This window comes from Lepidochelys olivacea (genome assembly GCF_965140295.1).
Source record: "Lepidochelys olivacea isolate rLepOli2 genome assembly, chromosome: 6".
NCBI classification, from domain to species: Eukaryota; Metazoa; Chordata; order Testudines; family Cheloniidae; genus Lepidochelys; species Lepidochelys olivacea.
Window position 1 is genome coordinate 68,506,785 of NC_140416.1, and position 25,477 is coordinate 68,532,261.

At 42.7% G+C, this 25,477-nt stretch overlaps 1 protein-coding gene across 4 annotated transcripts in view; it reads left to right on the plus strand.

The window, feature by feature from the left end:
* Positions 1–15,300, plus strand: part of RMDN3 (regulator of microtubule dynamics 3) — a 61,303-nt gene extending 46,003 nt beyond the window's left edge. For 3 of the 4 annotated variants that reach the window (XM_084630946.1, XM_084630947.1, XM_084630949.1), the window contains exons 10-13: positions 4,911–5,009; positions 6,427–6,480; positions 10,843–10,923; positions 13,733–15,300. In XM_084630946.1, coding sequence (XP_084487072.1) covers positions 4,911–5,009; positions 6,427–6,480; positions 10,843–10,923; positions 13,733–13,786 — 288 coding nt within the window. In that variant the 3' untranslated portion in view covers positions 13,787–15,300. The remainder of the gene's footprint in view (positions 1–4,910; positions 5,010–6,426; positions 6,481–10,842; positions 10,924–13,732) is intronic. The other variant, XM_084630948.1, reaches the window with a different exon arrangement.
* Positions 15,301–25,477: the final 10,177 nt, after the last annotated feature.

A 25,477-nucleotide genomic window follows, 5' to 3' on the forward strand; every position in this document is an offset into this window, starting at 1 on the left:
CCAGCTGGAGTAAGGCTAGGGAGGTCTGGGTTTGGGGGGGTGCAGCTCAGTGGGGTCTCGGTGCGTGGGAGCTCCAGATGCAGGGGTGAGATTTGGTGAGGTGGGGGTTTGGGTGCAGTGGGTTTCTTGTTGCTGAGGCTCAATGAGGGGGGGGTCTGACCTGGCACTAGCCAGAGTGTACGTCTCCTCCCTCCTCCCCCCCCTCCCCACCCGCCACCACTGCTGTAGTGATTTACCTCTCCACTAGCTGCTCCGGCCTTCCAAAATGACAAGCCCTTGCTGCTGGGGAGCGGCGCATGATCGTTCTTCCAGCTTTCCTTTGCTTCCCCATCAAAGTCATTTTTCTGCAGGGAATCAAAGAAATCTGCATGAATATGAATTCTGCACACAAACAGTGGTGCAGAATTCCTCCAGGAGCAGTAGACCTTTTCCATGCACTGGTCCAGGACTAGTGATCAAAAGTGGGAGAGTAGGATCCATGATATTAGAATACAATTGGCTAGATTTCTTTTTAAAATAGAGCTTAGGGAATGGTGGCTCAGTTTGGCAAGTCCAGTTGTTCCTACTGTTAGAGTACTTGCCCTTTGCATCAGTTAAGAGCTTTTGAAGTACTTGCTGTACCTCTTCTTTCTTACCATGAATGTTGAGTGAAAACTATTGACTTTCTTGCCTCTAAGCTTTGGTAATAATGGTTACATAATTCTGCTCCCCTCTTTTTCCTCTCTATCTCTGGCAGATAAATGCAATCACTTGCTAAAAGTAGTGCTTTCACCTTGAAAAAAATCCAAATTCTGGATAGTTTCCTACCCCGAATCAGCCCTTTGATCATTGCAGGGGGCCTGGGAAGTGGAAGAGAAAATAGTTCAAGAAAAGCACTGGGTGCAGACTAGCTCATGCTCTTTCTTTTTCCCATGCTTTACTCCAGTAAAAACAAACCACCTCCAATCTCTTAAGCACACATAGACGTGATCAAGGATATTTCAGGGCTGGCCAAGTCTCCTGCCTACAGTACATCTCTGCATGTGTTGCCTCTGCTAGATAGCGTTGCAGGTATTAGAAGCGTGTTGGTTGCTTTATAATTCTCAAGAGGGCAAAGCTTGGAGTCAAACATTGTCATTCAGTTTTAGTATCTATAAAAATAAATAAGAGTTTGCTATGACCATCCATTCCTTTATTTATGAGTTGGAAGTAATTTGCTATTGTTGAAAGTGAAATCACATTGACAATTCTAGCTGAGATAATTGGCGTACTTACTGCAGATGGGCTGCTGAAGTGTGACTAACCTAGTTCGATTTTTGATATCCAGAAGGAAACTCGGCTCAAAGTCCCTTACTCTGCCTGTACTGACATTCACACTCAGCCATATTACCACTCCTTGTTCTGTCCCCCCGTCTGAAGGCTTGATCCCAATATCTTCTGTCTGCTGTCTGTGCTGTCAGTATTTCAAAGGAGGCCCCTTTCTGTCTACTTATCTGAGCATCCTGTCTCATTGTCCTCCTTCCTGTCAAACCCAGGTCCTGTGTCATTTAGCTCTAGTCTGTCTCACTGCCTGTGATGTTTAGGACAGAAGCTCTGGTTACAAAGATTTTGATCCTTTGACTGGCACCAAGATAATTACCTCTTTTGCTGGAGTTGCAAAAACATTTCTCCTCTCCACAGCATTCCCTTAATAGTCTTGATTTCTGCATATTGTGAGAGTCCTACAGTGAGGAAGATGTTCTGAGATGTTCTCTGAAATAGCAATTCCTTGTTCTATGGAATTATAGTAGAGCATTTTATGGCTGCTGGAGGCTTATTTCAGGTGGATAAGAGAGTTGGGAGCAGGACAATGAGATTTCAGGGGGTAAGTACTATAACTATACTGCTGCCTGCTTTTCAACTATCCCCATGGGTACATATCACCTCAGGAAGGGATGCTGCGATAAAGTTCCTTGACACCTTAAATGACTGTTTCTTGGAGCAGCTGGTCCTGGAACCCACAAGAGGAGAGGGCAATTCTTGATTTAGTCCTAAGTGGAGCACAGGATCAGGTCCAAGAGGTGAATATAGCTGGTCCGCTTAGTAATAGTTACCATAATATAATTAAATTTAACATCCCTGTTGTGGGGAAAACTCCACAGCAGCCCAACACTGTAGCATTTAATTTCAGAAAGAAGAACTACACAAAAATGAGGAGGTTAGTGGGAAATTAAAAGGTACAGGACCAAAAGTAAAATTCCTGCAAACTGCTTGGAAACTTTTTAAAGACACCATAATAGAGGCTTGACTTAAATGTATACCCCAAATTAAAAAAACAGAATAAGAGAACCAAAAAAGAGCCACCTTGGTTAAACAACAAAGTAAAAGAAGCAGTGAGAGGCAAAAAGGCATCCTTTTAAAAAGTGGAAGATAAATCCTAATGAGGAAAATAGAAAAGAGCATAAACTCTGGCAAATGAAGTATAAAAATATATGAAAAACTGCTAGCCAAAGACTCCAAAAGTAATAGCAAAATTTTTTTAAAATACATCAGAAGCAGAAAGCCTGCTAAACAACCAGTGGGGCCACTGGACGATCGAGATGCTAAAGGAGCACTCAGACGATAAGGCTATTGCGGAGAAACTAACTGAATTCTTTGCATTGGTCTTCACTGTTGAGGATCTTAGGGAGGTTCCCCACCTGAGCCATTCTTTTTGTGTGACAGATCTGAGGCACTGTCCCAAATTGAGGTGTCATTAGAGGAGATTTTGGAACAAATTCATAAAGTAAACAGTAATAAGTCTCCAGGACCTGATGGTATTCACCCAAGAGTTCTGAAGGAACTCAAATGTGAAATTGCAGGACTACTAACTGTCATCTGTAACCTATCATTTAAATCAGCTTCTGTACCAAATGACTGGAGGATAGCTATGTAATGCCAATTTTTAAAAAGGGCTCCAGAGGTGACCCTGGCAACAACAGGCCAGTAAGCCTCATTTTAGTACCGGGCAAATTGGTTGAAACTATCATAAAGAACAAAATTGTCTGACACATAAATGAACATAATTTGTTGGGAAATAGTCAATAGTTTTTGTTAAGGGGAAATCATGCCTCACCAGTCTACTGGAATTCTTTGAGGGGGGTCAATAAGCATGCGGACAAAGGAGATTCAGTGAATATAGTGTATTGAGATTTTCAGAAAGCCTCACTGAAGGCTCTTAAGCAAAGTAAGCTTAAGATAAGAGGGATAAGAGGGAAGGTCTTCTTATGGACTGGTAACTGGTTAAAAGATAGGAAATGAAGGGTAGGAATAAATGGTCGGTTTTCAGAATGGAGAGAGGTAAATAGTGGTGTTCCCCAGGGATCTGTTCTGGGCCCAGTCCTATTTAACATATTCATACACCATCTGGAAAAAAGGGGTAAACAGTGACGTGGTAAAATTTGCAGATGATACAAAACTACTCAAGATAGTTAAGTCCCAGGCAGACTGCGAAGAGCTACAAAAGGATCTCACAAAACTGGGTGACTGGGTAACAAAATGGCAGATGAAATTTAATGTTGATAAATGCAAAGTAATGCACGTTGGAAAACATAATCCTAACTATACATATACAATGATGGGGTCTAAATTAGCTGTTACCACTCAAGAAAGAGATCTTGGAGTCCTTGTGGATAGTTCTCTGAAATCATCCACTCAGTGTGCAGTGGCAGTCAAAAAAGCGAACAGAATGTTGGGAATCATCAAGAAAGGGATAGATAACAAGACAGAAAATATCATATTGCCTCTATATAAATCCATGGTATGCCCACGCCTTGAATACTGCGTTCAGATGTGATCGGCCCATCTCAAAAAAGATATATTGGAATTGGAAAAGGTTCAGAAAAGGGCAACAAAAATGATTAGGGGTATAAAACGGCTTCCATATGAGGAGAGATTAATAAGACTGGGACTTTTCAGCTCGGAAAAGAGGCAACTAAGGAGGAATATGATAGAGGTCTATAAAATCATGAGTGGTATAGAGAAAGTAAATAAGGAAGTGTTATTTACTCCTTCTCATAATACAAGAACAAGGGGCCACCAAATGAAATTAATAGGTAGCAGGTTTAAAACAAACACAAAGTATTTTTTTCACGCAATGCACTGTCAACCTCTAGAACTCCTTGACAGAGGGTGTTGTGAAGGCCAATATTATAATGGGGTTCAAAAGGGAGCTAGATAGCTTCCTGGAAGATAGGGCCATCAATGGCTATTAGCCAGGATGGGCAGGAATGGTGTCCCTAGCCTCTGTTTGCCAGAAGAGGGGATTGGGTGACAGGGCATGGATCAGTTGATAACCTGTCTGTTCATTGCCTTTGGGGCACCTGCCATTGGCCACTGTCAGAGGACAGGATACTGGGCTTGATGGACGTTTGTCTGACCCAGTGTGGCCGTTCTTATGTTCTTATGGTGTTGGTGGAAAGCTTGTCTCTCGAGGTCTGTGTATATATGGTAAAGGCATACTCTGGTACAAGACTTAATCCCCCAATTTTTTTCTTTTTGGAGGGGGAGAACATGGGTCTGCTCTGGTGTGCAGGCGAGTCACCAGAAACAGATGTGGTTATAATAAGGTGATGGTCAGATTTTAAACAGTCCAGAGAGCTTCCTAGACAGAGCCATCCAGTTGCGGAGACCAATTTTATTCTGAACCATATTTGTGTCACTGTTAATCGTCCAAATGGTGGTTGAGGCAGTGGGGAGAAGGAATGCAAGTTCTGCAGATGGATTGATTTGTGTACCTGGGCAGAGTCAGCTGATGTTAACAAAATGTTTTTTTACGTGACTTCGAGGTTGCTGCAGATACTGTGGATATGAAGGTGTCCCTGTATGCTTTGCATATACTGTGGGAATTCCTAGGGATGCATGCAGGCTACTGACTTCCTTGCTGGTAGTTTAATGTTATTGTTTCTGTGCAGATCGCTCATCTGGGATGGCTTGAAAGAAAGACTGCTTCTGCCTTGTATGAAGCACCCCCTACAGCCACTGTCCATGATGCATTGCAGAACCTTTTAAAGGTACTAAAATCTGGGAGCAAGGAAACTGTTAAATTTATAGCTCTAATACTTAAATATTTCTGGAGACTGTATGATATGGATCAGTTAAACATACTATCCTGATTTGGACTGTACTGGTATATAGTGCTTTTGAATACTGTATGAAACTATTACTCTACAATTTATAGGTGGGGCTGGCAGCACTGCCTATTAAGATTGCCCAACACTTCCTATTGTAAGATCCTGTTTTTCAGTTGCTTATAACTCTGCTGGACTGTAACTTTTCAGGCTGAAATTTTTCATGCTGGGTATCTGCCTTGGGATGAATTTTTTTTGAAAATGTCATCCAAATATGGTCCATTAATTTCTGAGAACAAGGCTAGGGAAAAGTGTATTTTCCATTTAAAAAAAACCTGATGATTTTTGTGTTTGACAAGCTCTCACCCCCATGTTTTGGAGCATATTTTGAAATTTGGCAAGTGGTAGCCTTGATGTCAGCGATGCCTTTTGCCATCCCTTTAAAAATCTGTCCCAATGTATGTTCTAAACCTTTTAAAAAAAATCAGTTTGCACAGGCTCAGACTTACTGGAGTTTCATAGCTAAAAATTTAAGATTCCATCCACCACTCTGAGGTTGTTCCAGCTTGGGGTTGAGCAGGACTTTTCCTCAATTGCAGATCTGGGCTGCTGCAGGCTGGGTCAGTTCTGGGTCCAGCCACCAGAACAGAGCAAGGCAGACTGCCTTTTTTGTGTGTTCATTGTCCTTCATTGTCCCCTCCTCACTCCCCAGCTTAAGCGGCATGGAGGAGGAAGCTGCCTCATTTGAACGAAGAAGGGACAGGGGCTTGAGCTGGTGGAGTGGGTGGTAAATAGTTTGGGCCCATGAGCCTGGGGGATGGAGACTGGAACTGGAGGCTGGTGGGGCAGTGGGAAGAAGTAAGTTTAGAAGTTGGGGTGGGGGAGATTGGGACCCATGAGGGAGGAGGAGACACATCTGATGAGTCAAAAAATTGTGTATTATCTTGTAATGCTTAAGCACAAGGGGGACGAAATAGGCCTCCACAGGCAATCTTAATTCTGCTGTTTCCTAACTTTTGAGCTCATGACTTTGCAACCTTATTGGTTTTTTTAATGTTTTTTTTTAGTGTGTAATATTAGAGTAGGACATAAACATTGCTCATTAAATCTCAGGCACTTCGTGGAAATCCGAGGGGTGATCTATTCCTAATTAATCTAAATTGATATAAAGTACTCTTGGGCGGATTGCACCAATTTAACTCCATCTGTTTCTAAACAGATAAAAGTTAAATTGGTGCACAAACTGTATGTAAGTCAGCCCCATGTGTTAAAGACAACATTTGTTTGAGTTGCAATAAAAAACTGTTCAAACTGGGTCCTTCTGAAATCCTACTGAATCCTTCTCTCCCCTACTCTGTAGGCAGAAAAGCTGAGCTCAGGATTTTCCAAAGCAGGAAGGGTGTACATTGCTAAGGTAACCAGTCATTTCTTACACTGGAACAGTTAATCTTGTTCTCTTCAGTCCATATGCTTGTACAGTATGGCGTGTATGTAAAGCATTTGGAGGTCTGTGGATTATAGATGCTGTAGAAATGCAAAGTGTTGTATATAAATATAGTCACTTATAAGTTAATATTGTGTGTTTTTTTACAAATGGGCAGGGAGATAACAATTCATCTGGGGCAGGAGGATATGGAACTCTAAGCTGCTCTTTCTTTGTTGGTTATTTTGTCTTTATAGATCTTCCAAGGGGCATCCAGGTTACTTTACGCAGATTTTTTTTTTTTTTTTTTGGTTAAAAATTAACATTAACTTCTGAGCCAAATCATCTGTTTACTGATCCTCACATTTAAGCTGTGTGCAAGAAGAGAGTCCGGAAAGAGTGAAATACCCAGTTTGACCTTCTTTTTCCAGCATGGATGGCAATGATTAAACAGACCATGAATGTGTTGGCCTGAAGCAGAAGATCTGCTGATTTTATTGTTGTTCGTGTTGAGGGAAATAATTTTTTGAATCTTTTAAATGCTAAAACTGATGCTTAGTTCCTTTGGCCTCCTGTTGGAGTCTGGGAAATATTTAAAGCCCAAACAGCTTTAGTAACAGCAGCCAGAGTGGGCGTAGCAAAGTGTAGCTGTAGTCATTTTCTGTGAAATCACTGTATTCCCAGTTCCCAAAGATTGTAATTTTTATCTGGGTAGCGTGCTAGTTTAAGGTTGGTTTCCCAGCTTGGAATTTATTAGCATTTGAAACTAGGTGAAGAGTCTATTTGACAAGAAAAGTCTATTTTATGAAACCTTGAAAGTTGATCTCAAACCAGGAAGGGAGCTAATAGGTGCTTAGAGGCCCTTGCACCTACCACAGTTCTGCCTTTGACATACCATGTCTAGCTGTATGTGCCTGTGTAGGAATGGAAATTATGTATCCCATTAGATTAAATTTTCCACCCACAAATGAGCATCACCTTCTCGTTTCCAAATCCTTTTAGTATTTACGACAGTGAAAGTTCGTGTAGGTATTTTTTCCCATTTGCTGCCACGCCCAACCTGTATCTGTGCATATTCAAAATCCACATCTTTCCTGTATGCCCCTTTTAAGAATAAAAACCACCACCACACTACTACTTCCATGTTTAATAGAAGGGGGCAGCAACTTTTGCAGTCCCATAATTGGAAAATCTTATGGTTTACCTTAATTATTCAGCTAACATTTTAAGAGTTACAGGAAAATTTCTCATGTAGGGCTTTAATGTGGTTAAATTGTAACCTCCTGTCACAGATCCACAGGATCTGCACTATGCCCCAGCTTTTAAATAGTCTCTTGGAGGAAACCCTCCAGTGTGCCCGACCTCAAGGAGTCCCACTTTTCTTTCAGGATAGGCCCTGCAGCCTCACTACTTCCTAGATTGAGCCTCTGGCTTCCAGAACTTCTGCTTCACACTGTGAGCTCTGTTCAGTGAATCCAACTGCGAGAACATGTCTACACTACAAAATAGGTCAACTTACAGCCACCGTAGTAATTTCTGCATTTTTTTGTGTTGACACTACCCCCCTTCTGTCGGTGGTGCACATCCTCACCAGAAGCACTTCCAGCGACTCAAGAGGGGAAATGTAGGGGCTGAGATCTCAGGTTCTTGGGTCCCCGTGGAGCTGCCTAGCTGCCACCCAGGCTTCGGGCAGGGAGCGGGGAGCCTGGCAGCTGCCTGTGGGGAGGGAGAGAAGTGCTGGGAGCCCAACCTGGGCACCAGCTAGTTAGCTCTGCAGGGAGCTGAGAGCTCCCCACCTACCCCGGGGTGACAGCACTGCTGAGAGGCGGGGGGAGGGGAGTGTTACAGCAGGGAACCTACCAGCATTTCTTGTCAATTTCATGGCTGTGGAGGCACTGTATGGCCCTAACTACACTGACATAAGCCGTATGCCTTTCGTGGAGGTTATATGGATGTAGTAGGGCACTTATATCTGCTGGAGCAAGGCTGTAGTGTAGATGCTGACATAGGTTGATGTAAACTGCCTTACCTCAGCCTAACTCTGTAGTGTAGACCAGGCCCAAGATAGACGCCTGGTAGAGGCTTGTACAGTCTTCAGGGATGAATGAACCTCAGCAAGTATTTGCAGTGACACCCAAGCAGCATTTTCCAAACAGATTAGGATTTATTAGTCAGCTGGAACACAACATTGGATGTCCTTAGGCTAGCACAGAGAGAGATTTAAAGCATAGTCCATTCTAGTCAAGCCAGAGCAATTCACCAGCCAAGTTCCATTGAACTCCATTTTCAGGCTCTGTCTCTGACTTCCTTAGTCACTCAGCCTCTCCCAGAAACCAGCTCTCTTTTCCCCCACCTGACACATCTCTGTCCTTTACTTCCAAGCTGGGGTCCTGCTCAGCTTCCATGCTGAGGGGCAGAGAAAACCTCCTCCCTCTGGATTGTTGGTTGTTAGGTGTCAGTGTTCTGGTAATTGGGGTTTTCCATGGTTCTTTTGGATTGCCCACTTATATGGGTAGGCCTGGGCCAGTCCTTTTAATGACCCATGCAGTCTGCTCAAACCACACACAGGATGACCCCCCCATGTCTCATAATCTGCCCTGAGAACAAATGTAGTCCTTTCCCCCTCCCCACTCCCCCTCCCATAGCAGTGCAAAGTATAGGAAGAAATTGTGGCACACATAGGATTCATAAAAATAGTACAGAAAATTCCTACTTTGTCATACCTCCCCATAATGACTAGATTCACTGTTATCCTAATAAAACACACACAGTGTTTCTGATAGAAGTGCTTGAGTTTTAGAAGAGGAAATATTCTGAAGACACAACCTGCCAGAGAATGTGGGGTCCCAATGTGCTTTGTCTCTTTCCCCATATCCCACTTTGTCTTCTTGAGTTGAATATCTTATCACAGGATTTCTAAATTCACTTGATATTTAATTACTTTGAACGAAGTAGAATTTAACTAAGGGATCAAAATGCAGAAGAGGAAAAGAAACCTGCTGTGCAGTTGCTTTCTGAGACTCTGGGCCTAATGCCGAGAATTGGAGCCTTTTGGACAAGTATCAAACATGATACTTCCTGAGTTCATAAATATGTAGCAGAATCTATCCATTGACAGTTTGTGTTCCCGAGTCCAAGCTTAAAAACCAAAAAACTTATGGCCCTTAACTATTTTAAAATGTCAACTATATTTAAAGATGCCATTAAGTGTAAGAGCCTGAAACAATAGCTCTGAGAGGTGTGAACTGACCCATCAATCCCAATGGAGTGTCAGCTCTTGAAACTAGTAACAAACCTCAGCATTGCTAACTTTCACTGCTGATCACTTGTAGCAACAGTCTCTCTAGATAACATGCATCTCCCACAATCCCAAACTGCCTCCCATGACTCTCTGGGAACTAAAAGTTCAAATATCACTATCCAGCTGCCAAAGCCTCCAGCTTTCCTCCATGACAATTTCTACAAGGCAGTTAGGAGTTATGGGCATAAATATGTAGCACAAAAACGAAAATTATGGGGCAGTGTAAAAATAGCTGAATTTAATTGAGAACTAAAATCAGAAGGAATTGTATACTAATTGCATTAGTCACCTATTAAAAATTTGAATTTTTTATTAAAATTACCTGAAGCTTCTCCAGAATGTATTGCAGGCTAATCTAGAGCACTACAGAACCTCGAGGGCTCTGCTGCTGAATTTAATTCCAGCTTGCTACATAATACAGAGGGTCCAGAACATGGCTTCTCTTGCAGTCAGCATTGGAAAGATGGGGTTAGAATTCATTTTAAGAAAACTTGGGCCTGCTTATGCCAATGGGATAACTGTTTTTGGTGCTGTTGAAGGTGGGGGAAGTGGGTTTAGAAAGTCTGTCAAGTTTGACAGTAGGTGTCAGAGCTTGGAATTAGATTTTGGACTCTTGTTTCTGGGCTGTTGAAGACAAAGGTACTTGATAAAATGCCATGCTTACTCTGGAGGTATGGGAGTCCATACTGCACACTGGCTATTTAGGTGACTCAAGGAATAGTGAGAACAGTGAGAAATAGGTGCTATACTTCCAGATAAGAACAAGCTCAGGGAAATGGTGCCCATATTAGAGGAGGAATAGGGAACTGTAAAACCTCCTATCAAAAATAAATTATTTATTTTGTGACATGGTATCATTTATAGTGCTTTGCCTGAAGGGGTCTATAGGAAAGATGGCAGAGTCCTGAGATTGCTGAATGTAGGTGTTTTAAAAGGTGAAAAGAGCCCTTTTCATCAATTACAAGCTGGCTTTTCCAATCCCTCAGAGTGGCTTACTGACATCTATTTTCCTGTTTCTTGAGACTTTTCATTATTGCCATTTTTCTTTACAGTGCTACAGAGACCTGGGGAATAACTCTGCAGCTGTTCAGTGGATGAATCTGGCTTCAGAGCTGCCAGTTATCACAAATGAGGTAGCAATTTCTGCTCTTTATCTCACTGACACTCCAATATGATCATGTAACAAAAAACCCTTTAAAACTTAATTTTAGATCCACTTATAGACTTATATATGTATTTGACCTCTGGGATCAGATGAGAGAACATTTATTCAATATCAATCTACCTGTGAAATTGGTAATTTGGTAAAATTTGTCACTGGGCAATTTTATGAGAGATCCAAAAGCAAATCTTGTTTTGAATATTTATTGCCTAAGCCCTTCAAAATGTTTTGATGGACTCCCATTAAAATCAACTTTTAAACTAACAGTAATTTGGGTGGTAGTAACTTATTAAAAATTTGCAGATAATTCTTATTTTATAGTATACAAACTACGTTTAAGCAGGCTTAGACATAAACTTCCTCAAACCCTATCTTTCCATACTTCTTATTTAAGTGTATGGCAAACTTCACACACTGTAGTCTACTAGTGAACTTTCTCTTTAAGTTGTATGTTTTTGTGAATTTACTGCTGGTAAGAGTTGGTGGGTTGAGAGCCCTGGAAACTGAAGTTCACAGAAAGATTCAGCAAAGGTTCCTTATGCTGCCCTGCCTGTATATACTTCAACCCTGATTTGGAGAGTTGGGAGAGAGGTCTCTAAGCTCGCTCATTTTGTCTTCACCTTCAAAGGTGTTCTATCTTATCACTTTATAGTTGTCTGTTCCTTAGCACAGACACTTGCCTTTTCATTGCATGTAGTTTCAGAATGCCCCAAGCGATCAAGCAACATAATGAAAACCATTGAGTGGTTGATACTGTATCCAAGTATGGCTGTCCTAGTAGCTGTAGCAAACTCAAAAATACCAGAAAGAACAGTTGGTAAAAAAAAGATGGAAATACAGCTTGGTAATTTAGGTAAGCTTCCATGACTATTAATATTATGTGACATATAGAATATGTTAAATACCTCAGGCATGGGAAGACATCTGTATCTTTTAAATTTTAGCATATGGCGTGGTAGAAGATATATCATGCTATATTTATTATAGAATATAAATATATATATGTAAAAAAAAATTCAGGTCCTTATAACTTTGTTTCTCACCCTTCTCTGTATGTGGCTAGCCTCTGAAAAAAGGACTATATGAGAATGGCATGGTGGGGCTCCCTGTTTAATGTTTTCCATATGAATCTTTCCAGGTTACAAGTTTAAAACAAAAACAAAAAAGCCCAAAATCTGTTGGCCAAACTGCTGCAAATTCAACTTGGAATTCAAAAGTTAAACAGATCTTTTTTCTCTTCATTATGGGTCATGATACATTCCATTTGCAGGATCTTGCTGTAATTGTTTTGATGATACACAAATAGAATAGAATCCATCTCACTTTCCTATAGCAGTCTCTTTTGGCTTTGCACTGCTAGCAGCTGTAAAAATATATTTTTGTCATTAAAGTAGATATGACTGAATACAACAACAAAAAAGCAGATCTGAATAACATGGTGCCTTTTTATATAGCTTTCTCATTATAACCACACTTCAAGTATCACTTGATTGCCATGCATTTGAGACAACAGATGAAACTGAACTGGTAGGCCTTATACCTTACACTGGCCTGACAATAAGTTCACCCTGTCTACTGTGTGGGGAAATACAGTTATGGCATGGGTATTGCCAGTTTATTACTGTTAGTCAAGGACTGATCAGAAACCCACCAAATTACTTGTAATCAGTTATTGTTTACATCATAATTATCAAAAATGCAAGTAAAGTAATCTAGACAAGTCAGCCAGATCTTACTCCTTCATTCTCTGTATTATTGAATAAAAACTGACATGTAAGGCAACATCATAGAAGTATGCAACTTTGTTATGACAAACACAGTATTTTAAAATCTGTCATTAGACTGTGTTGCTGTAGCTGAATTATTCGGCTGGGGTTCAGGCCGCAGGTCGGCAGGGAGTCTCAGCCAGCCATCTGCAACATGCTGACTTGGTAGTGCTGCCACCTCCAGAGCATTATCCATTACTGCATGAAGGTACTCAGCTGCTAAATGTTGCCAAACCAAAGGAAACCAGGGTATCAAACTGATGAATTCCAGAATGTGAACAGGAAATGGCCATATTCAGCCAAATGGGTAGCTTCCTCAGCTCAAGCTTCCTCAGCTCAAGTTCCTCTTGATGGAACTAGGATGAAACATTTAACTGGAAACAGGAGATATTCCAAAAGAATAAGTAGTATATTGGAGGAATAAAACTTAATAAGAAAAGCAGGGGGGTTTCAGGAAAGAGACAAAATCAAGGACGCATGAGCATTTACTTCCCTTTTCTGAGATGGCATAAAGAAAAGAGCAGCATGCCACAAACAGGAAAATGAGGGTCTAGGAAGGCAGTCCAGATAATATTTATATCGTGGCTTTCATTTTTAATGTAATTGCACACATTCATCCTCTTTACCCCATAAGGTAGATAGGTAACTTGATCATACTCATGGAAGAACAGAGGCAAAGAGGTGAAGTGGCTTACCCAGTTCAACAAAGAGTCTGCATGAAAGCGAAGGTTAGAACTCCAGAGTTCCTGGTTCACAATTCTGTGCTTTCAGAAGTGAAAAAGAAATAAGAAAGAAGGCTTCCTCTTACTGCTTGGAAACCCTGAATAGAATTTTTAAAACAACTATAAAGACATGTATCCAGTAGGAGGAGGGATATGAGAAGTTGATTTAAAAAAAAAAAAACATAGGGTTGAATAAGAAAATGAAACCAAGTGAGTAACCTTTAATTTTGTAAATGGGACTGGATTAAATCCACTGGCCATTGTGATGTGTATCCTTTCTTTGCTTTCTCAGGATGAAAAACTCAAGAGGGAGATTGAGGAGATGCAAGGAATCTCAGAAGAATAAGTATTTTTTTAAAAGCCCAGTCCTCTGATAACTGTGAACAGTACAAATTCCAGTCTAAAGGATCTCACAATCCAGATGATCTTGGATTGGGCTTCATGGGCGAACCGCAGATCTTACAAAGAACAAACCAAACTGCAGTTTCAACAGCACTTCCCTGAGGAGTTAAATCTTGGCAGAGATTCACAGGACTAAACTCTAATTCTGTTCATCTGCCTGCCTGTTACACAGATATAGTCTAATGAATCCAGTGCTTGACCTGTTCAGTGCAGCAGCCATCAACTTGATTTGGATTTTAGTTTTCCTCTATGCCTTTGATTTTAACATTCATCCACCTACACTTCCCAAGAAGTATTTTTTGCTCAACTTCCACCAGGAGAGGACATAAACATGTGAAGTTCAAGTTGTGATGGGATCCTGTGCTCTATTTAATAAAATGTCAGAGGCATGGTTCTAGTGTGTCATGAAGGCAGGGAATCAACAGCCCCTTAGCTATGCCTATATTTCTTAGTAGATAGTGACAACCATTGCTAATAGGCAGAGCTGAGAATGTCAGTCTTTCCTTACTGCTGAGCTCTTTGATTGCTCATGGCTTTTTCAGCATAATACCAAAGGCAAGAGTTCTGCTCAGCCCCTCCTCACCTCCCTCTGAAAACAATCAGTGATCTTGTTGTCTCTTTGCAAATTCATCTGACTAGTTAGTGGTTTTAGTCATCAAGGTAAAATCAGCAATACTCATCAACATATGTCTAGGAGGTTAACATCATGGGACCAGTGTATCTGCTTTCAGAGACGTTCTTCAGAAATAAGAATTTATGTTAAAGAAATGTATCACTGCCATAAGAGACAAAGTGATAAAATCTTAAACTTGGAACGCAAACTGGATTTTCTTCACTCATCAAAAATGCTAATATTTTAATCCAAGTGGACACTTTCAGATTCCTTAATTGTGAAAGGTTGATGTCTTCTGCACTCATCTAAACCTTACCTACCTGATGTAAATGAAGAAGTTTAGGAGTTGCAGAGGCTGTTCATTATCTTTATGAAGCACTTGCTGCAGAAAGGGAGGAACCACGTGGCAAAATTGACAGTTCAGCACAATGTCTTTCCACCTCATTCTGCTAGCTAACAAATTCAAAGTATAATCAAAATGACACTTGGGGTGGGGTGGAGAATCAAGGTAACCACTCATATTTGTTCCAGCCAGTTCCAAATAGCAGAAAGTCTGTTTTTTTTCCTCCTCTAACACTTTTTTCCAGAGGACAACACAACTCACCTTGTTCTATGCACAGTGATTTCTCCCAGGAATCTAACTGGGCTTCCTCTTTCCTTTTAATTTTTAATTTTAGGTGGTAGCTATCTGTGTGTGGGCAGTAAACACTTTATTACATGTTGTATAATATCATGTCTGATTTGCTGTAGAGTGGGATTACAAAACCAAACATTTAAGCTAATTACACACTATCTAATAGAAAATGAGATCTCATTGCCTTTCTTAACCACATATACATATGTATTAGGGGGACACTTTGGGGGCCGGGGCTGGTGGGGGGACAACCTTGGCTGAGTTTTCCCAGGTCCTGATAGAAATCAGAGACTGACAATTCACCATCCTCTGTGGAGGAGGAATCAGAGGACTTCTAGATCTTTTAAGCTTTTGCTTCCCCTTTTTAGTTTTTGCTTTTTTGTTCGCTTAGAGAGCGTACTAGCTCCATCACAGCTTTGGTGAGGCCTTTTGCATCTAGCTTTCCCAAGGGCCTGAAGTCCTCTCTCAAGATTTTTGAGTCCTTGCCTGCTGGGTCGCATTCCCCCAGGGAGGGGGAATGCTTCTAGAGTCCTGGCCAAATTGGGACGCAGGGGGCTGTTTGTGAGCTCTGCTTCTTTTCCCAGGCTACTCAGGACCCATTTTAAGATGTGGGGGAGGGGATTTGTGACCCTGTAAGTCTCACTTCCCTGTTTTCCAGGCATCCCGTGGGCCTTACCCCCTGAGTCAGCTGACTGCGGTCCTCTTCATTCTTCCCAGAGACACCTAGTCCATTATTGCAGAGTTAATTACAGCTGCTCTGGTGGGTAGGATCCCCATGCCTGTTCGACTCAGGGTAAGTCCTGAGGGGAACTGTCCCAGGTCACAGCTGGGGGACTGTTTGGATTTCATACGCTGCTGTTTTAGGCTTCATTGTCATTCCTAAAAGGTGCTGAGAAGCTAACAGGGAGGCGCTGCAGTGGAGGCTCTGGGTGGGTTCCAATACCTGAGTAAAAACTGGCCTGGGGGGAGGAGGGGGCTTGGGAGGGAGAACACTGCTCACTGGTGCCCCCAAAAATTAGTCAAAAAAACCCTGTTAGGCAGATAAAAGGCAGGAGCACTGAAGCTGCTGTCCACACACTGCCATGGAGGCAGAATCTGGCCAGAAGTGTAAGTCTTCAGCAAATCTCCAAATAGTTAAATGTTCTGACAAATTCTAGAAGAGAAGACTTTAGAAATATTCAGGTTTTGAAGGCATGGGACCCACCAAGAGAATTCTAGTTCAGATGATGTCTGCTTGTTTCTAAATAGACATGAGAATACAATTAAAATTGGAAACTGCCAATTGAGCTAGGTGAAGTGAGATTAATGAGCACCTAATTAACTGCCCCTTTCTCCATTCTACTCCCTGGGAATCCATTCTGGATGGATGGTATTTGAATGTATGTGCAGTTGGGCCCCAGTCATGCTTCCACTCAAAACTGATGGCAGAGCTCCTATTAAATAGGAGTAGGATTGGGGTGCTTGCAGAGCATTCTTCTCTGTTATGTAGAATAGATCCTCAAGTAACCAAGGAATAGATCAGCTCCTTGTATGGCCATGTGATATGCTGTAGTTCATGAGGAGACTTGCACAAACGTAGCTTTCTCATGAGGAGACTTGCACAAATGTAGCTGTGAGTTAAAGGTTAGGCAAGCAGGGATTGATGTTAATACCAAAATCTGAGAGGGTTTTTTCCCTCCATTGGTTGAAAGTTGAAATGAGTCTTGTGGGGTATTGGATAGAATGCCTTGAAAAAAGACATTTAAGGAAGATTGGGCTGTGTGACTGAACCTCTTTTAGCTTTGAGAGAGCTTAAATTTCTTCATTGAATGGGGAGAGGGCAGTAATGAGGTTAAGGAAAGGGATGTCCTTTCCTCTTTTTAACATTTTAGTGGGAGCTCTAGTTTTTAGATTACTTCAAATGAGGAATGGTGTCTTCTCTTTACCCCTTATTTCATCCCTCCATTTTTGTTTGTGAACATTTACTCTAGGCTTTCTATGTATTGGGTTTCCTGCTTCAATTGCATTTTTTTTTTTTTAAAAGCAGACTTCCACTTGTTGCTTAAAAAAAAAAATCTTGGTCTGGAATTCCATTTTAATTTAATTTTTACCCATTGTGCTTTTTCATTGGGAACTTGAAGTTCAGGGCTGCGATATTCAGAGCTGTGCATGTACAGGGAAGACTTCCATTGGAAGCTACACTTCTGGCTTAACAACTGGATGGAGACTTGAATTCAACACACTATTTTCTAATCAGATATGTTTGCTGGAAACTAATGTGGCTCTAAGAACATGAGGAAAGGAGATGGTAAAGTCTGCAGTTCTTTTCAAGCTCAAAGGCTCTATTTTTGCTGTTTCCATCCTGACCATCTATCACAGGGGTGGCCGACCTGAACCTGAGAAGGAGCCAGAATTTACCAATGTACATTGCCAAAGATCCACAGTAATACGTCAGCAGCCCCTCATCAGCTCCCCCCCACACCCCCCTGCTCATAGTGCCTCCCACCCACGAGGATCAGCGACTCCCCTCTCTTCCCACACCACCTGATCAGCTGTTTTGTGGCATGCAGGAGCCTGGGGGTGAGGGGGGAGGAGAGGGAGGAGCGAGGGCATGGCAGGCTCAGGGGAGGGAAGGGGAGGAGTGTGGGCAGGGCCTGTGGCAGAGCCAGGGGTTGAGCAGTGAGCCCCCCCCGGCACATTGGAAAGTTGGTGCCTGTAGCTCCAGCCCTGGAGTCGGTGCCTATACAAGGAGCCGCATATTAACTTCTGAAGAGCCGCATGTGGCTCCGGAGCCGCAGGTTGGCCCCCCCGATCTATCGCAGTGATCCTTGGTATGCTGTGCTGGGGATCAAATGAATTTCTTTAAAGGTTCTAGCTTTCTGTGTTTCTTGCTGGTTATGAATAAGAAATCTGATTGAGGAATGCAGTTTCAATTCTAATGAACAGCATATCTTTCAGATTGATGTGGCGAATCATGGAAGTTTAATTAAAAACACACTCCTAACCATGCTGTTTTGGGATTTTTGGTTTAAACAACTAAATTTTAAGACTCCTCTTCAGAGGATAAACCTAAGATACTCTGACAGAGAGTGGCTTTTATATTCAGGCAGGGAAAGGTGGCAGGGGTTATTCCTTCTGTTAGAAAGGGGGATGCACTTTAACAGCTTCAGGTAAACACAGAGCTTGTTTTGTTTTTTATGTTTGCACCTGTTTTACTGACCATGAAATTAACAGTAACATCCAGGACTGAAATTGACTGCACTGTAAACATTCCAGGGCCATAAGAGACAGGAGATTTGGATGAGTGAGGGTATGTCTAAACTACGAAATTAGGTCGAATTTATAGAAGTCAGGTTTTTAGAAATCGGTTTTATATATTCGAGTGTGTGTGTCCCCACAGAAAATGCTCTAAGTGCATTAACTCGGTGGAGCGCTTCCACAGTACCATGGCTAGAGTCGACTTCCGGAGTGTTGCACTGTGGGTAGCTATCCCACAGTTCCTGCAGTCTCCGCTGCCCATTGGAATTCTGGGTTGAGATCCCAATGCCTGATGGGGCTAAAACATTGTCGCGGGTGGTTCTGGGTACATATCGTCAGGCCCCCGTTCCCTCCCTCCATGAAAGGAAGGGCAGACAATTGTTTCGCGCCTTTTTTCCTGAGTTACCTGTGCAGATGCCATACCACGGCAAGCATGGAGCCCGCTCAGCTCACTGTCACCGTATGTCTCCTGAGTGCTGGCAAACATGGTACTGCATTGCTACGCAGCAGCAGCAACCCATTGCCTTGTGGCAGCAGACGGTGCAATAGGACTGGTAGCCGTCATCGTCATGTCCAAGGTGCTCCTGGTCGCCTCTGTGAGGTCGATCAGGAGCACCTGGGCAGACATGGGCGCAGGGACTAAATTTGGAGTGACTTGATCAGGTCATTCTCTTTAATCCTGCAGTCAGTCCTATTGAACCATCTTATGGTGCGCAGGCAGGTGATACGGATTGCTAGCAGTCCTATTGCATCATCTTCTGCCGGGCAGTCAAGAGATGAGGATGGCTAGCAGTCCTATTGTACCATCTTCTGCCGAGCAGCCCTGAAATGTGGATGGCATGCAGTCCTTCTGCACCATCTGCTGCCAGCCAAAGATGTAAAAGATAGATGGAGTGTATCAAAACAAGAAATAGACCAGATTTGTTTTGTACTCATTTGCAAAAACCCGCTGCCCCCCGTCTAGGGGACTCATTCCTCTAGGTCACACTGCAGTCACTCACAGAGAAGGTGCAGCGAGGTAAATCTAGCCATGTATCAATCAGAGGCCAGACTAACCTCCTTGTTCCAATAAGAACAATAACTTAGGTGCATCGTTTCTTATTGGAACCCTCCGTGAAGTCCTGCCTGAAATACTCCTTGATGTAAAGACACCCCCTTTGTTGATTTTAACTCCCTGTAAGCCAACCCTGTAAGCCGTGTCATCAGTCGCCCCTCCCTGCGTCAGAGCAACGGCAAACAATCATGAATCTGAGTTGAGAGTGCTGTCCAGAGCAGTCACAATGGAGCACTCTGGGATAGCCCCCGGAGGCCAATACCGTCAAATTGTGTCCACAGTACCCCAAATTCGACCCGGCAAGGCCGATTTAAGCACCAATCCACTTGTCAGGGGTGGAGTAAGGAAATTGATTTTAAGAGCCCTTTAAGTCAAAATAAAGGGCTTCATCGTGTGGACGGGTTCAGGTTTACATCGATTTAACGCTGCTAAATTCGACCTAAAGTCCTAGTGTAGACTAGGGCTAAATCTTAATTGAAAGACCCTTCGGAAGCCTTTTTCCAAGATTTATTGCAGGGATCAGAGATGAGAATTATTTTTCCTGCAACTCGTCTTGTGTTGTTTTTATGGCATATCTGTCTGTGCTTAATTAGTATTGTGTTAAAGAATAACTGTGAAATGACCAAACTGCTTTTAACTTCACTGTGTTGTCTTGTTTGAAATAAAACACTTGAAGTGTCTAAGGAGAAAATTTCCCCTTATTTAATTGTAGTGTTGGCTCCTTATTCTTTACTGTAATGATTTAGGTAATTGAGCAAGTCCACTGACAGAAATACATCTTTCTGTTAAAAAGTCATTGAATGCATATGTATGCATAATACTGAAAATACCATAATGAACATATGGGAGCATAACATGTCACGGTTTTGTGGCTGGGGGATGTTGGGGAGGGGAGAATGTGTTACGCTTGTGGATGATATAGTGTGTATATATACATAGCTGCTGATACTTTCACTGTAATACATATGTACACTTCCTGTTTTTTAAAAAAAGGAATGTTACTTATACACACAAGTTGATTTAAGGTGAATTTATCTTGTTAATCATTTGTACTGATAAGGATTTGAGTAATCTAAGTCTCTAGCCTCTCTTACCCAAATGACCAGCTCTTTCCCCTTCAGAAAGTGTGACAAGTGTTAAATCAAGTTAGTTTTAGCATTTAAACTCTTTAGAATCTTACATTTTATAGCTCCTTTTATTCTAAAGTATTACACAATGCCAGCAAACGAATATACCAACTATACAGAGCAGTCACTTCTGCCTTTGCTGAAATTCAACTGCCCTCTGGAGTGCAATGCACTAACTGTTTAACAGTGCAGAGTAATAGCATTTGTGGAAAGCAAAGAATACTGTATCTAAATGAAACTACAGGAGGAATTTAGGTATAATGTAATTATCCAAGCCTGAATTTAATCATATTCCTGGTCTAATACCCCACTCCTAGAAGAGTGCCATCAAACCATCAGTTACCAAAGTACTGGGGAAATTGGTTTTATATCTCATATCAAAGACAGAATCTTAAGCATCACTGAATTCTTCCTGATGTTCTGGGTAAGTTCTGACTTTCTAAGCTAGAAAATAAAGCTAGAAAAAGCACACCCCTGAGTGATAGCTAAGCCAACCTAAGTCCCCCAGGATAGACAGTGTTAGGTCACCTACCACCTCTTGGGGAGGTGGAGTACCTATGCCGATGGGAGAACCCATTGGCATATGTAGTGTCTACACAGAAGTGCTACAGCAACACAACAGCATTGTAATTGTAGATGAGCCTTCAGTGACAAGTAACAGGGTCAACATCATTTCCAACTAGAAATGGGCCCTACAACACCTGTTTTACTTCCTACAACACAAGACTGTTCCTTGGAACATCTCTGGCAAATACTGACCTGCTCTGACCCTGTTGAATTTGAGAGAGTGGTTGCATGCAACTTCCTATTTGTGCATTCTCTCATTTTCCACAGCAATCCCTGCTGCTGACATCACTAAAGTTTTCCTTTGTGATATTTGTTGAGTGGTGAGAGCAGTCACTGGTTCATTTTGAGGGTTTTTTTAATCATAATCCCATTGCAAGGTCTCCTGAATATCAGTATGGGTAATCAAAGTTTTTTCCAACTGCAAATGGTACAGCTAAAGTGTGTATGTTGTTTCTGCTTGTATAATTGGTGTCTCATCCGCAAAACTTCTCCAGCTGAACAAAATGACTAGTGGAAGTCATATTTTCACTGTAAAAGGAAAACGGTCACAGTGTGGAGGAGAAAAAGTTAGTGGTACCTTTCTAGGCTCCAGGCACATGAGACGCTGGCACAAATCTACTGTGAACAATGTTTAAAATAGTTGCACGTACTCTCTGGGCACCTTGGGCTGAGTTCCCTGTCAGTAGCATCTGAATGCACCATTGGGCTTAGCTTGGCTCTTTCTCTGGTGAGTCTCATGTACCCTGCTGTGCTGCTTGAGCTTGTCTCCCCCTTGTGGGATCTCGGGTAATCCACTGGGCTCTGCTAGGTTCCTTGGCTGGGCATGGGTGGAAAAGTGGCAGCACCCTCAAGCCCACTCACTGGTGTTGCCAAAATGAGCTGTCAGTCCCAGCAGATTGGGCAGATCTGCGTAGTGTGAACATGTTTTCTTATGTGCTTTTGAGGAGCTAACAATGTTGACATCAAAGTGATAGCTGTGGCATCTGAGTGCCCATTGAAATGAATGGAGCAGATCACATCTCTGAGCTATTGCTTCAGCTTCTACAATCGCAGGCAGACATCATGTTGTTAAGACTACTCAGCAACCAAAGTAGCTAGAGACTTTTTAAAAAAATAAAAATTAAAAGCTTTAGATTCTACAAAAATAAGGGCAGAAACATGAAAGAGGTATCAGTGTGCTGTTCTGCTGCCTATCCACTGCATCTGAGCCTTGGGGGAAAGGGTTTCTCCCACTTGAACTAAAGTCTTCAGTCTTGGTTTAATTCCACCATTAATTTCATGTGGACAACATGCCTCTACACTACAGCTTGATTCATCTTCCACCAAGGCATCTCTGTAGAGGTAGGTGCAGGCTTGATCTGAGTGGATAGTTTTAATCCACAATCAAATTCTACTCAGTGGATTGTTTGTTTAAAAGCAAAGCATACTCTCCAAAAGCCTGTGTGTGTTCCGTATTGCAGACCTGCTTAATCATAAAACAAGGTATATTTGTCAGATCTGCTTTCTCCAGTGGGATTGTTGTGCCATCACAGTTCATACTTCTCTTCCCCCCATTTCTCAATTTCTTAGGTCTTTAGAGTGGAACTAATTTGTTCTGCATCCTCTGCAAGGTTAGTGTCAAGTCTGCAGAGCTTCAAGTCTTGAAACCTTTGAGCCATTTGCAAATAATGCTGTAATCTTGGATGATTTTTCTGCCTCTTTCCTGCTTCCCAAAAAAATCTCAGTTCTTGGGAATCTCTCTTCCTGCCTGCTTTCCCCCGGCCCTGCACTTGAGAAATGATCTGGTCAACAAAGCATTGCAAAATTGTTCAAATAACTGCCTTTAGCAGTTTTTCCCTGTAGAAAAGAGCTGTAGCCAACCTGCTCTGCAACAGCGTGCTGCCAACTGGCACAGCAAAGGAAAGATTTACTGTTGCATACAAACATCTAGGCCTAAATCTTCAGAAGTTGTTGTTGGGGGTGCCCCCAACTTGATATACTTCAAAAAATGTGGAGAGGCCACATGGACACATAGGAAGGTTTCTTCACAAGCTAGAAATTTAATCAAAACAAAGCACAGTTCTGCAAGCCAATAATGAGTAATCCTAAAGCCACTGAACTGGAGCACACATGAATCTGTATGTGTGGATTCCTAATGCATATCCAGCACTGTAGTATTGAAGGGCCAAATATGAATAGTAGTAGCATCATGGTTTTGGTTCAGCTGAGACCACTTTCCTCTCTCTCAGGTGTTGGTCTGCAAATGGCTCTGGACTGCTTAACCATTATTGTGTGGAAGCCTGTGCACAGAGTTGAATCTTGCATTGTGATCTGAACTCTGGTTCTTGCAGGGAGTTCCACAGCCAAGAGCTGATGCCTCTCGCCTCCATCGTTTTCATTCTAGGTTTTGTTGGCCAGGGTGGTCCTGTTGATCGTAGTAATGTTGGAGGGGTGCAGAGGGAGATGGTCCTGGAGATAGCTGAGTCCTCATCCACTGCGCTCATTTGAAAATGAGGAGTATGATCTTGCAGCAGTTCCCATGTTTTTCCCCTCCATGCTGTTTTCATAGAATCATAAAAATGTAGGGCTGGAAGAGAGCTCGAGACGTCACCAAGTCCAGTCCCCTGTGCTGAGGCAGGAGCAAGTAAACCTAGACCATCCCTGACAAGTTTGGCGATCCTGCTTGATTACCAATTTTTACCTTTCAGTCAAAAAGGCTGTTACTCAATAAAAGGTGGTCCTTCAGTCTACAATGCCAGCATCGCCCAGAGGATAGATTTAGATATCAAGTCAGTCACCAGCTGGATTGCAAAACCAGAGATTGTCCACAGAGCTGGGGTAAATGGACTGTAAAACTCTGAGCTGTGCAATAACGGTGCTGGAATGCTGCTGTCTGGCATCTCCAGTGACATTTTGCGTGCCAGTAGTTCAGACACGTTCAAAAGCCTGGGGTGAAGAGCAGGAGGAAAATGAGATTTAGGGCTTTTAAAATTCTGCATTTTGAAACAGCTGCTGAATGCTGGCTTGTTTATGTACGTAGTTTTTATTTGAGTTTAATTAGGAAATTGCTTTGTCCCATTCATTGGACAAAGTAAATCATTTCCCTCTTAAATATGCTGTAAGGCCTTATATTATTTGGTCCAATAATCACACAATATAATATTTTGTGATAAATATAAATTGTCCCTCTAAATGAGCAGGAACGCGGGGAGAAAAAACCTTTTGTAGTGAAATGGCCCACCTCGATTATCACTACAAAAATTTTTCCCCCCATCCCCCGCTCTCCTGCTGGTAATAGCTCACCTTACCTGATCACTCTCGTTACAGTGTGTATGGTAATACCCATTGTTTCAGGTTCTCTGTGGATATAAATCTCCCCACTGTATTTTTCACTGAATGCATCCGATGAAGTGAGCTGTAGCTCAGGAAAGCTTATGCTCATGTAAGCAGTGTCAGGATGAGCTCCACCCTGACATCTGGTGGTGAGGTGTGGCAAGTTGTGGAAAAGAACTTCAGGGGCCGATCTCATTTGCATAGGCACACCCACCACGCCTAGAATGAGACCATAGCTGCCCAAATGGTCACTTTGGCTGCTGTGGGATCCCCAGTGTCTCTGTTATTGGGGCAGGAAGAATAAATTGTTATTACCCTGATTATGGGAACTGTGCTTGGAACTGTACGTGGCCTTTTGTTACGATGGAGGGATTCACCATCATCTAAGTAGCACTCGCTAGGCAAGGGTCATGGGTTCCAAAACTGTGAATAGAGAGAGGCTGGGGACAAGTATTAATACTTGGTGGCATGGGCCCCTTGGTGAGGGCCTTACATGCTAATTGCACTTCCTCCTCTCTCCACTGTGGAATATCAGAGCTAATTTTGATTTCATTAGAAGTCTAGTTATAGGCTGCTGAGCTCACTTTGGGCTGACAGTGCACCAGCACTGGGGCTCCCCTATTATAAGCTGAATTCACCTAAGTGCTGAAATCACTGAGTGTTGTGTTAAGTAGTGGGGGAGCCTGAAGATATATTGTGGAGCAGTTTGCGGGACGGCTGGCGAAGCAGTTCGACACGGAGCAGTGTGTGGATGGCAGGAGCTGCTTGTGGGCCATGGAGCTGAGCGAAGGAGTTCGTGGGGCGGCTGGCGGAGCGGAGCGCAGCTGAGCGAAGGAGTTTGTGGGGCGGCTGGCGGAGCGGAGCGCAGCTGAGCGAAGGAGTTCGTGGGGCGGCTGGTGGAGCGGAGTGCAGCTGCGCGAAGGAGTTTTGTGGGGCGGCTGGCGGAGCGGAGCGCCGCTATGGAGCTATGGGGCGGTCAGCTTCAGATCACGTAAGGTGCCTCTTACCCCCGTCCCATTTCCACCCAGGTTGGGAGGTAAAGCTCCGCCGATAAACTTTCGAACTCTGGGGCTGCCCTGACCAGGGACAGA